This window comes from Podarcis cretensis, assembly GCF_951804945.1.
Source record: "Podarcis cretensis genome assembly, chromosome: 3".
Classification (NCBI taxonomy): domain Eukaryota; kingdom Metazoa; phylum Chordata; class Lepidosauria; order Squamata; family Lacertidae; genus Podarcis; species Podarcis cretensis.
The window spans coordinates 99,781,498-99,797,303 of NC_137172.1; the positions used below are offsets into that span (position 1 = coordinate 99,781,498).

Sequence of the window (15,806 nt, forward strand, 5' to 3'; positions counted from 1 at the left end):
GAGTGTGGGCAGCGGGAGATGTGGGTCTCAAGAGCATGATACTGTTTATTAGACTGTTGACTTGATTAACACAATAAGGAAATGGTTACAATTCAAAGAGCCTTCAAGTACTTTAAGCGATATTGATTTCACTGAATTTCAGTATGCTTAACCATCTCTGGTTTCTATCTACTGTATTAAGTAGGCTAACTATACATTTTATTGAAAAACACATTTGTGTTCCTTGCTTTATCTCATTCTTTTATGAATATACCCTTCTTCATGGCTTAGAGAAAAGTACAACTCTCACTGCTGACTTTAATGCAATATGGCATAGTAGCCTTTGACTCAGGAAAACGAGATACTTGCCTTATGGAAGCCAGTTGGGGAACATGACTAGGTCATGATTTCTGTGAATTTGAAAGCATTTTACTTTATTTTTAAGTTAACGTTTTAACTTAGAGTTAACAATGCTTTTTATACTTCTTTATTATTTAAGATTTTTCTACCTTTAATGTGTCCTTGACAATTTTTAAAGAATATCTCTGAAACAAATTGTTTACTGATCTATATTCAGCTAATGAACAGCCACTGTATCTGTGATCCAAGCCAAGATAATGCAAAGGATTTAGGACTAAACTAGATCTAATGTACGGAGACATGTTGTGAAATTCCCTTTTTAAGACAAAAGCATAATAAGTTCATCTGGTGCTTACGTTGTTGTTTTTTTCCAAGACCAAAGACCTTATTTTGCCAAACTTTTCAGCTTTGATTTTGATTGTTGATTTTTTTTAAATGCTCCTTTGAGATTTGCTACCTTGTTAGTTTATTGTGATGTTAGGTAAAGGTAAAGGTACCCCTGCCCGTACGGGCCAGTCTTGACAGACTCTGGGGTTGTGCGCCCATCTCACTTAAGAGGCCAGGGGCCAGCGCTGTCCGGAGACACTTCCGGGTCACGTGGCAAGCGTGACATCGCTGCTCTGGCGACCCAGAGCTGCACACGGAAACGCCGTTTACCTTCCCGCTGGTAAGCGGTCCCTATTTATCTACTTGCACCCGGAGGTGCTTTCGAACTGCTAGGTTGGCAGGCGCTGGGACCGAGCAGCGGGAGCGCACCCCGCCGCAGGGATTCGAACCGCCGACCTTTCGATCGGCAAGTCCTAGGCGCTGAGGCTTTAACCCACAGCGCCACCTGCGTCCCTATTGTGATGTTACTTAATGCTAATAATTTGGCTGTATGTTTTCTTTTTATGTATTGGCCCAGGAAATTTGCTTGAAGGGTCTTTTAAAATGCCATAAATAAACCTTGTTGGGGGGCTTTTTGGCGTGACAAAGATAATTGGCAATTCACCCAACCCAATCAAAACAGGCGTTTTTTATGCCTGCAATTTTAATGAATACTTTTCTAATCAATATAAAGAGTTTGTGAAACTTCTAAACATCAAATGGCAAATATGAATGAAATAGCGCAAAACAAAACAGTTCGGCTGAGGCCTAAGGGCAAATTTTCACAGTCTGGTTCATAAGGAAGGAAACTGTTAGAAGCCTTATGGCCATATACTTGATATTTTTAAATATGGAAGGGGAAAGACATATTCCTGAGAATACTTGGCATGGAGCACTGAATAGCATTTAGTTTTTGCATATTTTTTTGTTTAAAGATTTGTGACTAGAGCATTAGAAAACTCCATTATGAGCTCCACAGTAGGGTTGCCATGTGTCCGATTTCCCCCGGAAACATCCTCTTTTTCAGGGTCACAATTTCTGTCCAGGCAGATTTTTAAATTGGGCAAAAGATCTGGGTATTTTGGTTTGGTTTCTGCACACATGTCAGATATACTGTACATATGTATGGCGGTATACACACACACACACATATGTAACACATACAACATGGTTCATGTTCAGTTCAAATTCAAATTAATCCATATGATCCTCAAAATCCTCAGGATCCTGAAAATCCTCCCCCTCCCCCCCCGCAGTCATAGAATCAGAATGGTAGAGTTGGAAGAAGGTTACACATTGACAAAAATGCTCACTTGCACTACAGATTCCTGATCTCTCATTCCCTTGCCATGTTGACACCGCCACATAAATTCAATTGTCTGTATTCTTATTATGATTTTGTCATGGAAATTCAAGAACATGGCTATGAGCAATATATCGCCGCTTCTGTGGTCTACATATAGGAGGAGTATTTAAAACGAGAGTTGTCACCGTGACCGGTAGTTAGAAGTCAGCAAAGGTGTCTTTTTGGCTTGCTGTAATATGGCAACCCTACTGTACAGAAGAAGAAAAAAGCTCACAGCAAAGTAATGTATTGGTCACATAGTGAATAGGAAGACGCAATAGAGATTTTACCTTATTGGGCTAAATCAGATTAAATAAGAAGCAACGATTCAGCTTACACAAGATTCAGGCTTGCATGCTTGATTTCTTCCTCTTCACTTCTTTCACATACCACAGGAGAGGAAGAAATTGAGCATGCAAGCCTGAAGAGAGGCTTGAAGGCAACATGAGTGAGAACACATCTCCGATTATAAATTCAGACCCTGGCATGTTTCAAATCATAGTTTAAACAAACCACAGTTCTCCAAGTTCAGATGACAAGGGAATTATGGTTAGTTTAAAAGCAAAAGTACGGGCCACTCCCAATTTACACGGGGGTTATGTTCCAAGGAATTGCATGTTTAAGTGAAACCGTATTTATTGGGAACACCATCGATAAAGCCTGCAAACACCCTCTAAACCCAGGGGTCAGCAACCTTTTTCAGCCATGGGCCGGTCCACCACCCCTCAGACCATGTGGTGGGCCGGACTATATTTTGAAAAAAGAAGGAATTCCTAGGACCCACAAATAACCCAGAGATGCATTTTAAATAAAAGCACACATTCTACTCATGTAAAAACACCAGGCAGGCTCCACAACTAACCAAGAGGTGCATTTTAAATAAAAGCACACATTCTACTCATGTAAAAACACGCTGATTCCTGGACCCTTTGTGGGCCGGATAGAGAAGGTGACTGGGCCGCATCTAGCCCATGGGCCTTAGTTTGCCTACCCCTGCTCTAAACCTGTGAAAACCCTTTGAAAATGCAAAAGAAACAAAAAAACAAAAAAACAAAAAAACCCCCAAAAAACCCCAAACCCAAACTCCACCACAATCACTGTCTCCAAACCTCCTTTCTCAAACTCAAACTGTCCATAGAACTCAAAAGTCGGTGCAAGGGCTCGTGGGATTGCTAGACACCATTTCTGTTATTTTTACACTCTTTTAGGCCCATTTTTGTTCCACTTTCTAGTATCACGATGATGCACACATGCACAGTTGTGTGTGCCTTGATCGTGCATAAATGTGAGGGTTTTCAATCACCTCTTTTGCCATTTGAAGAAGGAAGAGAAGGAAAGGGAAAATATCTGATCCCAAGATGCAGGCAGAATCATTCACTGTCGTACCTGGTCCAAGTCCTGTTGCTGATCAAACAGGGGCTGAGAGTCTCTGAGGAAGTCTTGCCTGAGAGTAGAATCCACATACAAAGGCAGGTAATCCAGAGGATCACAGAGCCAAGGGTCCAGTCCAGAGGTCAAGAAATCCAGATGGAGAGCAGGAAGCAGTGGGGAATTATAGGCACTGTTTCCAGCATCTGACTGCTGCTGAGAGCTCTGTTTAAAGGCCAGAGCCAGCTGGTTCTCATCAGTGCCTTCTCCTCTGTGAGGGCTGATCAGCTTCAGGTGGAGTCACTTCTCCTTCAGGCTTCTGATCAGCAGGGGAAGCCACCTCCTGGCCCATGGCATTCAATTAGTGTTCACATGGTTTCCTACTGTGTCTGATCCATGCTTTTAAGACAAAGAACCATACATGTGGATATACTGACTCACTTATGAGTTTGAGCTAGTGCAGCAAAGTCTTCCCACTATTGATCAGGTATTTAAACACACAATGAGAAAAAGTGATTCATTAGCTACTGAGCTGGACTTGGGCGTAAGAGAAATGCTGAATTAGGCACTTCCTCCGTGACAATGACCCACTTCACAGAAATATATGTCCATTCTGATTTATACTTACTCTTTCTGTTGTCACTTGAGCATGCTGATACTTCTCTGTTGTTTCTCAGTGGCCCCATTTTGTCACCAATCATATTAATCAATTGCCCACCTAGGTTTGCTTTTAAAGGGAACAATGCCTCCTGGTAATTTGTTGCTCTAGAATAATCTCATCCAAATTCAAAGAATATAGAGACATTCTCAATTTCTCCACACCACAGGGTGGAGATAATAGCACATGTAAGACTTTCTTCCAGCCATTGTGGGAGGCATTTAGCTGTGCGCAATTCTTTTGTAGCTATGAGAATGTTTGAATGACCCAATCACATGCTCAGGGCCTGGTGGAATTCTTTACCCTTCCAGCACAATGCTAACTCCATGGGAAATATCCTTTTGATTAGGCCCAGACCCTTGGCCGGCTGCCCCATGTAAAAATAGTTTGTGGGCAAGAAGCTTGAACACAGCTGGGAAAACTTCTACAGGATGCCAATATCCACTTAATTGTAGTATTGTCATTGAGTCAGCTATAGAAATACTATTATATAGAAATTTGTATGAATAGGACTATACATGGGGAGTATATATATGTATGATGTTTTTTCCCTTCTATTTTATCCCAATTGAAAAGAAAGTCAAATAGTGTTGACAGATTTAATCCCTGTCCCATGCCCCTAAAAAGATTTTGTATGCATTTATTAAATGGGTTATTTGAACACTGAAAATATTTCTACACCCACCCCTGAAGCAATCTTCGGAAATGAAAAAAAATACATTAGTTCACACCTGCTTCGTATAACCATATGGTCTGAAAAAGTCTATTATGCTACATTTGCTTATTTCACGTATTTGTATCCTGCCATTTAGTCTGAAAACTTTCAAAGCAGAAATTAAAAGCACAACAATACAAAATTTAGGAAAATATTTGGAATCAAAGGCATTACAAGCAGTCACAACATAGCACACAATATACAGACTCAAAATCTAAGAGGTCTAAAATATCTTAGAAGTTTTAGGAAGTCCAGCTAAAGTTTAAAAAGGCCTTCACTAAGCACTAAAAAGACATCAGGTATGGTGTTATGCAAGTCTCCATGGACAAAGCACTCCATAGACAGGGTCTGCTACAATGGCAAAAGTCCTAAATCTCACTGTTAGTTACTATAGCTCCAGACTTCAACAAATGAAAATTGCAGAGTATATTGCAAAAATCCAGGAATAAAGAAGACTTAAAACAATCGGGATGTTCTGCTGAACATTCTGCACATCAAGAAGTTCCAATGCCGGTGGGTATTTTTATCTGTGGATGATTTAGTGTCCTTGTGGATGGTTCATGCCTCAAAGTGACCTCCACTGTATCCCGGTCTCACAACTGATTTTCTAAATTTCTTTTTCTCACACACTTTCAGCCTTAGATTATGATGAAGCAGTTGCTGCTTCTACTGTTCTTCGAAGTCACAGCACAGATCACCAGTTTGGTGCTGAATCTGCTTTGGTTGCCCTGATGGATATTCTTTTATTGGGGATTGTGATCCTGTTGCTCTCGCTAGATCTCTCATTGGCTTTTGAGACCATGGGATCTTCCCGGACCATCTACAGGCAACTGGCATTGGTGGAACTGTTCTACAGTGGTTCCAATCTTATCTCCAGGAGGTAGTGCTGGATGAGTGCTTTTTTGGCCCCCAGGCTCTTTACAATCTACATGAAGCTATTGGGCATAGTCACCGGGAAATTTAGAGTGAGGTGTCATCAGTATGCTGGTGATACCCAATTCTATTTCTCTGCAGCATCTGAATCAGGAATGGCTGAAAAGTCTCCTGCAGGTGAATGCAGTGGCTAATGCAACTGAGCCTGAATCTGTACAGTATTATTAATTTTACAGAATGCAATAGTCTACAGCAAGCAAAGCTGAAACTCCTGCCTACTTTCCCTTCCTGTAGCAATACAGATCTGTATTCAACTTCCACTGTGTTTGTCTTGGGCATAGGGCTTGCTTATTCTGCAGAAGTTCATATTTTCCCCTTTGTGTACAAGACCTGTTCTGTATCCATCCTTTTGGTGTAAAGTTGATGACAAGTTCACGTAAAATGTTTCTTGGTTCATATAGCAATTCACCCTTGAGGGGTGAAACAACTGCTTGTTAACTACCAGTCGGTTAAGATGTGAAACTCAGCAGAGGTAGCCCCATGGTAAAGTGTCATTTTAAATCTAAGGACATCTACAAACATCCCAATTCACTCTTGAGTGTTTTTCATTTTCTGAAGTGCACTCAAAACTGAAACAGCATAGGTGAAGCAACAGGAGAATCAAATCAGAATGCAAATGAAAAGCGGTTTCAACCAACAGAATAAATTCATACCTTAGCAGACTCCCATCAGCCCAGCCAGCATGACTCACGGTCAGGGATAATGGGAATTTTGGTCCGGCAACCTCTGAAGAGCCACCAATTCCACATCCCTCATATAGATATAGCAACTAAAAGGTTCAGGGTAAAAGATCCCAATGCCTTGCCATCATGAGGTCATAATATGGCATAATTTGATGGGTGGCCTCTGGCGAAAATAGAACTCTAGCTCTAGCCTCTCATATGCAGGCAGCCACTGGACCTGATGTTTCCTAATTCCAACATGACACAAGTGTATTAAAGTACTGCATAGTACTGCTGAGAAACGAGAAAGAATGAAGGTGTAGACCAGCAGCTCTCAACCTGTGGGTCCCCCACAGATGTTGTTGGACTACAACTCCCATCATCCCTGAGCTCTGGCCTTGCTAGCTAGGGATGATAGGAGTTGTAGTCCAACAACATCTGGGGACCCACAGGTTGAGAAAGGCTGGTGTAGAGAGTCCTTTCAATGTTGCCTTCCTTCACTCATACAATGGTCTTTCAGGACCAAAGGAAAGCTGGTGCAATGTTGCCATTTCCTATCGGCAAGGGCTTGGATAGGGCATTGATTTTGACTAGCTTCCTAAAGATCAAATGCTCCTTGAGCTGCTATGAAGCAAACCAACAGTTCTCTGGGTGCAGACAAAGCTAACCTGTTAAATGTAGCTGTAAAATAAAGCCTTGGTCGATTTCAGGAAGAATACTATAAAATGGACGGTTGTTAATGGATATTTGTTAATATTGCCTTATGATACAAATTAATATTTGCCGGGGTTTGGGAAGTGGGGGGAGCCTCCTCCTGAGAGCGATAACAGATGTTGCTAGTTTCAGCTAGATAAACTGTGATCAGTTGGTTCTGTATGAGCACCGAAGCAAATAATTTTTTTGCAAGAGAGAACTGTGCTAATTTGAGCTCACAAGAGACTGACAAGATTTAAAGTGAAAATGACAATGGAACATTGTTAAGACAGCAGGAACATAATTTGTTCCCTAATTTCCACCCCACCCCCCAAATAATAATAATTCCGATTCTGATTTTGAGAGCCAGTGTGATATAGTGGTTAGAGAGCTTGGGAGACCAGAGTTCAAATCCCTACTCAGCCTTGAAGCTCGCTAGGTGACCTTGAGCCAGTCACTGCCCCTCAGCCTCTTAGGGTTGCTGTGAGGATAAAATGGTAGAAGTCTTCCCATTTCCTTGAAGGAAAGATGGGATATAAATGTAATAAATAAATGCAATAAATAATATTTTGCATAAGACTCTCTGTGCCAGCTAAATAATCAAAGGCATGATGGGTTCAATGTTCAGACACATTTATAAGGTATTTTTTTTGGGGGGGGGGAGGGATAATTATTTGAATCCAAAGTATGAGTGGCCCAATTAAAGTCAGATTATTGAGGAATGGTCTTTAACAGGAGCAAATGTCAGACTTTGTGTACTGAAAGCATCTACCAGGTCAAACCATTGGCCTGTTTAGTCTGGGGTTGGCTACACTGGCTGGCAGTGACTCTCCGTGACTTTTCAGACAATGGTATTTTGTAGCCCTACTTGATGATTTCTGGGATCGAACCCTTCAGTATGGAAACCATGTGCTCTACCACTAAACTATGGCAGTTCTCCACAAAAAAAGCCACCCATTAGGTTTTTAACCTTTTCGCTGTAGCTCCTTGAACCTTCTCTGAAAAGCAGTTTGGGGATCTTTCAGGACAGTGTTCAGTGAAATTCAACGGTGCTTACAATGTAGCCAGTGGAAATATGGAAAACGATGAACCCTGTATATGAAAGGAAAGAGTCTTCTGCTTTTTCACAGCACATGTGGGTTTGAAGCTCCATTGGTTTGCTGCCATTAAGCTAAGTGGAACTTAACAGGCATAGGACAGAGAAGAAAGAAGAAGTGCTGAGCTCCCCCTCAAAATACATAGTTAAGAAAAACTCGATTTAGGACAGGTTTTAGACAGACACGGTTTTGTGCCCTTCTTAAATATATGCATAAAAACAGGAGTGTTCTTCTGTCTGTTGTATTCTATTTATTCTATTGTCTACACTAACTGCTTTTTACCTTCATTACAAAGCCTCAGTTTATCACAATACTATGACACCACACACATTCTTACTGGTTTAACGATGATAAAATAAGAATGGGCCTTACATTAATTGCTAACTTAGGTCCCCTTTCACAAAAATCATCCAAGTCACTTGGGTAATAGAGGGACATTGCCTATAAAGTTTCAAATTAAATTCGTGCTAATAGTCGCTATAATCATTTTAGCTTCTTATAATGTGACAAAATTATCATGAATTCGGCATGACTTTTGTTCAGTTATTAAGTTCTTACCATGTCAAGTGAAGTGATTTGAAGCAAAAAATGCTTTTATTGGATTTTCTTTAATCCTTTTTGCAATGTAATGTCATGCGGTGTAATTTTCCCTTCTCAGAATAATATTAATGGTTGTCATTGTAGAGATACTATACTAGTGGCAGATAATCCACCAGAAAGAAATTGCAATAGACAAATGCAAATTTCATTTAAAACTTGGAATAGGTTTTGTTTCCTGGTTTCCATGTACTAGAAGGCACAACTCAAGAACCTCCAAGTGTGCCTATTTTCCAGGGACATCCCTGATTTAGAGAAGCTGTCCCAGTTTCAGATTTGATCCCAGAATATCCTGCTATTCCATAGGATGTCCCTATTTTCATTGAATAAATGTTGGAGGGTATGGAGTTATCTGACCCCTGAGCTATCTCAAGGCAATTCTGTACAGTACAGGGAATTTTTTTAATGTTTAATGTTCAATTATGTTTTATATATATTGGAAGCTGCCCAGAGTGCTGGGGCAACCCAATAAGATGTGCGGGGTATAAATAGTAAAATTATCATTATGGAATGGGACACCCCTATTTTCATTGGAGAAATGTTGGAAGGTATGCAACTCTGGCATTTTCACAATTCTGTGAAAATTAGGATAGGAGAGTGAGTGCACTAAAAGCAAGAGTGCAATTGTATTAGGTAAGATCAGGAGCACTGATAACTGAAGTTCAGAACCCAAAACACGAAAATAAATATTTATGAAACAATGCTGTTATAATAGACAACAGGATGGTATTTGAGATGTTCAAAGTAACAAGAATAGGTTCAACAGTGACATTTGTTTCAGACATACAAGCTCAGCGGTGATCCAATTGTGAACAGAGAGAAGCATTATACTTCTCTAGAGTATGTAATTAGGTCACAGCTCCTTGCATTAGCAAAATAGGTAGAGGGACTAAGCAGGGTGCAGAAGGAGAGGTCATGGTGGAAGTGAATCTCTCAATACACATAGGCTAGGCCTCTTAGGCATTCATGAAAGGAATCAAAGGACAGGAAGAAGGGCGCATATGCCAAACCTTTTAAAGCACTGGATACTGCAGGTTCCATGTGTGCATTGCTCTTATACTGCCAGCAAATATACAGTCACAGCTGCTGAAAGTATGACAAAGACCTGAAGGCAGCCTGCCACTCATTTCCCTTCAGCCTCACAAGATGTTCTCTGTGAGGCATAAGTCTTCACAGAAGACCCTCTAAGGCAGGCATCCCCAAACTCGGCCCTCCAGCTGTTTTGGGACTACAATTCCCATCATCCCTGACCACTGGTCCTGTTAGCTAGGGATGATGGGAGTTGTAGTCCCAAAACAGCTGGAAGGCCGAGTTTGGGGATGCCTACTCTAAGGTCTGAGAGAAACTGCTTTCAGGCTTAGGGGAGGAAACGAGATCCAGAAGGGCACCTCTAAGTGTTTGTCCTATTAGCCTACCTCAGACACATGATTATTTTACTAGTTACTGGCATTAAATGAGGGCTGGGGAACCCTTTCTTCTGTTGATAACAAAACATATATACCGCTTGATTGTGATAAACCTCTATGTGGTTTACAAAAATATATAATGCAGCATTAAAATTATTGATAAAAATAAGTATTTAAAATATCCTGAAGATGATTAAATCACAGAGCCTAGGGCTTGCAAATCAGAAGGTCGGCAGTTCGAATCCCCACAATGGGGTGAGCTCCCGTTGCTCAGCCCCTGCTCCTGCCAACCTAGCAGTTCGAAAGCACAAAGTGCAAGTAGATAAATAGGTACCGCTCCAGCGGGAAGGTAAACGGCGTTTCCATGCGCTCCTCTGGTTCGCCAGAAGTGGCTTAGTCATGTTGGCCAAATGACCCGGAAGCTGTACGCCGCTTCTTCGGCCAATAAGGTGAAATGAGTTGTCCGCGACTGGACCTAATGCTCAGGGGTCCCTTTACCTTTACCTTTAAAGAAAATGCTAACTAACACTAGGGCTGACTATTTCTTGATGAGATTTAGGCTTGAGCAGACAAACCCAGAACTGTGCTGTTAAAGGGAATACTTTTTAAAATGAGTGTGTGGCTTTTCCAAGCAGGATGTGTTGCTCTTGAAGTCTGTAAATTGCATTTAAGCTTAAAAGGTAAAATAAATATAGGTATAGAATGCATAAAAAGGGTTAGGAAAAGCTTCAGAGCTGATTTGGATAATCATATCTCAGCTTAATCTCGGCACTGATAGGACTGAGGTTCGTGCCTGCACAAACAAACCTGTTACACTCCATTTCGAAGCATGAACAATTAAACCAGAAAACCTTTAGTTAACCATAGTTGTTGTAGCTGCTGCTGCTGTTTGCCATTACTAGGAAACTATGGTTACCAGTTTCAAACCGTATTTAATAGCATGGCTTGTGCTAAAATTGATAATCATGGTTTCACAGTTTGGATAAAACAGGAAACTATGGCTAACTGAACATTTCCTGATATTTCACAGATTCTTAGTTTCAAGGCACAAGAGCTTCCTGGGCTTTCTCTCTCCGCAGCTCCTTCGGACCTTAGAAGTCGGTGTGCGATTGGTGTCCAGAATGGACAACAATTAAATTAAAAGCACATTTCATGCGTCTGGATAATCTTTGTAGAAGAACTTTATAGACGAATGAAGGAAATAACACTGAATTTCTTATTGTGTGGCTTCTGAGCACCATGAGCTAGGCAAATTCACAATACAAACCAGATTTTTTTGTATTTCTGATTTGGGGTGCCCATGAGTGGTGTCCAATTTTCTCTCAGTATAGAACGACTACACCTTACTACAAGGGGCTGAAATTCAAAGCAAGGAAGCAACCAGTTGTGAACTGAGACCACTATTTGCGACCTAGGTCGCTTCCAGCCTATCAGTATTTGGGGAGCAAAATTCATGTTACACAACTGTAGAGCAAAATATCTGTTCCCTACCCCCCAAAAAATCTGGATTGATGGAACATTGTATGCTACCCTAAAAAGGAGGGTAGAATAACCTACCCACAAAAAATCAAAATAAATGCTCAATAAACAGGTGGTTGTGCAAGCAGCCTTAGTTGCTGGTAACCACAGCTGTCCTCTGCCATTCTGCTTCTGCTGAGGCAAAGCCTTTGCTTTGTAAATTGCTGGATTTGCTTTATGTGTTACCTTCCTATTTCAGCTTACATGGTCTTTTCTTTGCATTGCAATTTGCTACATCATGCTGCCTGACCTGACTTGCACTTTGATTTCTTCAGCCGAACGAGAAACCCATTGGTCTCCTCACTTCTGAGGAATGTTTTGTTGTCCACCCAAACAGGTGCCTCTCTTGATCTTTGCATTGGTATAAAGAGTTTAGCAGAAATTGAAGTGCAACAGATTGAAGGATTTAGTTATGTGTGCTGCAGTGTTCAAAAGGCTTTCAATTCAATCCTCTTTTCTTGGAGGGGATTTTGCCTTCCAGGCTGTGTAAAATTAGTTGCTGAGCCACCAATTAAGTTCTAAAGTGTGATGATGCTTTGCAGTTGGGATGCAGCCAAGTACCAGATAGACAATGGTAAATCTACACCAGTATTAAGTGCAAATAATGCAGGTAAAATAACAAGAGAAGCACCTTAAGATCTAAGATGAATTAATATACTGGAGGGACTGATAGACGACACAGAAGTGTGTTCCCAGTTTAAAATTCAATTTTTTCAACATATCCTTCTCCAACCTCAGTTAATCTACCATTTCTCAAGTGGCCACAACTAACTGCAAATTCAGACTTTGCTTTTCTGTGTTCTGCCTTTCTTGGTAGATGCAGAGGCATATCAAAACTGGCTAATGAATTAGACAGGATGAGCTAATGTGGATCCATTGTCTTAAAAAAGAAAAACAGAAAAGGAAAAGAAACATGGGGTGATTTAAGCAATTATTTGTATGATTAGTTCTGATTATGTTTTTTCATTACAAGTTTCTTAGGAGTTACAGGTTTCCTGCTCCTTCTTTTCTATGTATGTGTGGCAACTGAATGGCGTTAATGGGAGTGTCTTCCTCCCTTCCTTACCTAATTTCCATGATGGAGGGGAGGGAGAGTAGAGGTCTCACATGTGAACAGAATAGCGAGCACAAATATATAAATGTGTGTGTGTGTGTGTGTGTGTGTGTGTGTAGACTTCATCCATGTGAAGAAATATGCCAACAGCTCAGGACCACAATACCTCAAGGACCGCCTCTTTCCATATGAATCTACCCAGACCCTGAGATCACTTTCTGAGGCCCTTCTTCATGTGCTTCCTCCAAGAGAGGTTCAGACGGTGGCAACACGAGAATGGGCCTTTTCTGCAGTGGCTCCTTGTCTGAGGAATGCTCTCCCCAGGGAGGTTCGCCTGGCACCTTCATTATAGACCTTTAGGCGCTAGGCAAAAACATTCCTCTTTAGCCAGGTCTTTGGTTGATTTGATTGACATCCTATGCCCTTTTAAAATGTGTTTGGTGTTTGTGTGTTATTGGGTTGTTGTTTTTCTTTTGATTATGTGCTTTGTGGTTTTATACAGTGGTACCTCTGGTTACGAACTTAATTCATTCCAGAGCTCCGTTCTTAACCTGAGGTACCACTTTAGCTAATGGGGCCTCCTGCTGCCACTGCGGCACCGCCGCGCAATTTCTGTTCTCATTCTGAGGCAAAGTTCTTAACCCAAGGTACTACTTCCGGGTTAGCGGAGTCTGTAACCCGAAGTGTTTGTCACCCAAGGTGTTTGTAACCCGAGGTATTCTGATTTTATCCTGTGAACCACCCTGAAACCTACGGGTATAGGGTGGTATATAAATTCAATTAAATAAATAAATGGCTACATAACTTTAAAAAGTGCGCTGAGAACTGTACACTGGCAACACAGCAACATTAACATCCTAAGTAACATACAGGAAACAGTGGTAAAGAAACAATCTAAGGAGCAGAACTTACCACTTCTTCATGGGTGGCACCTTCTACGTTTATGCCATTAACCTAAAAATGTCACAAAATGGTTATTTGAAATATCAGATTAATATCAGAATGTTATACAAGCATCAAAATAGTAGCATACTTTTGAAGCAGTTGTGTAGAGTAAACTGACCTGTATTACTGCATCTCCTATAAATAACATTCCTGACTGGTCCGCTGTAGAGTTATTTGAAGAAAAGAAAAACCACACATTAATTGAGAGACTTACAATAAGGACATATTTCTTGCAGCAGTTTGTCTTAAGCAGGGTTATTGTACAAGTAACTTCTACAACTGCATCTCTTGTAAAAATGCCAGCAGCATAGCAATCACCCAGCAAAGCTAAATAGATTGGTAGCAATTCTAAGGAAATTAAGAGGGCTGATTTCCAGTCACAAAAGATTATTTAATATGGAACACAAATGTCACTTCCCACTAATGATGGATTTCATTAAATTATGGAGGAAATATAATTCACATTTTTCATTAGCTTTGGTAGGACAGTAAAATAGGAATTCTGCCTCCCTTGTTCTTTCCTCCTGAAAAGATGTGCAGAGGCTGCTTTAATCAAGGAGGTTGCACAAAGAATTTAATAAAGCAATTTAGTGTGAACTTTGAATCCACTTCACTGAATGGAGTAACCCTCTATATTATTTCAACCAGTAATTTGCGAAGTTTCTGCAACACGAAATTAATGTGAATGTCACCTTGCCAGCTGCATGCATAACTAAAGCAGCATACGATCTCTCCTATTCTAAGAAACACATTTTTTTAAAGCCTTGTCTCTCATCATAGCACTGTTGATTTTCACTCATATTTTCAATGGCTTCCTAGAACGTTGCTCTAATTAGAAAAAGGAAATAGTTAAAAACGGCATAAATCAAGGTCTACGGTCTAGTTCAGAGATGTGCTGCTGCCCTCAGTTTCCCTACAAGTGAACATTGATGGCTCACTCTGGACTGACTCCCTCCTCCTTTCAAAAATCTGGATGTTCATGTAATTACCAACACCCTGTAAGTCTCCAAACCTTCTTCCCTGGCACTTCCTGCTGTAATGGCTGTCATAGCAGCAGCAGACATGGTAGGCGGGATCTCTTTCTCTCTCTTTCTCCATGCTTCTGCTTGTCACTGGGATCAAATGCTGCCATGGCAACGTTCAAGTCACCAGAAACCCCAAGGAAATCTGATTTCCATACTAACATCAGGTGCCCTTGGGAAACTGCAGAGACCCAATGTGTTTCCCCCTAGGAAATTTGGTGCTCTGGGGAACTTAACAGATCCAGGGCTCCGAGCTTGTGAGACTCTTTCAAGTGTCAAGCAGGAGTGGGAAGAAAATAAGTCCCCATTCAGACTTACCACCAACAGAGTGGAAGTTGTTTCCTTGTGGTATCTTACCATTCTGCTTTGTTAAATATGTGAATATAGAAATCATACGGGAGGAGGACCCCGCTTCATGATTCATTTCCAGTGAACCAGGATTTGCTCTCCTTCCCAGCAGGTGATAGGCAGATGAAAGGATTGACACAGGTAGCTCCAGAAGTGTATTTATGCAAATTAATGAGGAAGAGTCTAGGAATGGCTGCTAAGTATGATGACTATACTGTCTCCAGGAACAGAGGCATAATGTATCTGAATACCAGTTGCCAGGTATCCACAGTCAGAGAGGGCTATTGTCCCCATTTCCTATTTGTGTACTTCCCAGAAAGGTATCTGTTTGGCCACTGTGTGAAACAAGATGCTGGACTAGGTTGTCCTGTGCACTTTCTTATGTTTTGATGATGGCAATACCCCATCCACACAACTGGAACAAAGCACTGAAGTCATCTGAGAATTGCGTGGACAGGCGGAGTCCCCAGATCCCGAGTGGTCCCCCCCGTCATGTGGAATAACGACTCTAGACAACGTGCTATGGGATTAAATTGGCCACAACTTTATTAAATTTCAAATGTGGGTAGACCTTGGCTCAGGCATTGGGCGTTCTCCCTCCCTAGTCCCCAGCCGGGGACCTAGGGAGCATCAGGGTTATCCAGTGTGTGTGGGGGGGATGGGCCGGCTCTGGAGAACATATGTTCAAGCAGAGATAGCCGCCCCCGTTACGCCGCCGCAGGGGAGAGCAATGACGACCT

At 41.3% G+C, this 15,806-nt stretch overlaps 1 protein-coding gene across 4 annotated transcripts in view; it reads right to left on the reverse strand.

Moving 5' to 3' along the window:
* Window positions 1–15,806, reverse strand: part of SNTG2 (syntrophin gamma 2) — a gene marked incomplete at its 3' end in the record, with an annotated part of 223,603 nt that overhangs the window by 93,744 nt on the left and 114,053 nt on the right. For all 4 annotated transcript variants that reach the window (XM_079969901.1, XM_079969902.1, XM_079969900.1 and 1 more), the window contains exons 5-6: window positions 13,815–13,858; window positions 13,664–13,705 (exon numbers count right to left, since the gene is read on the reverse strand). In XM_079969901.1, coding sequence (XP_079826027.1) covers window positions 13,664–13,705; window positions 13,815–13,858 — 86 coding nt within the window. The remainder of the gene's footprint in view (window positions 1–13,663; window positions 13,706–13,814; window positions 13,859–15,806) is intronic.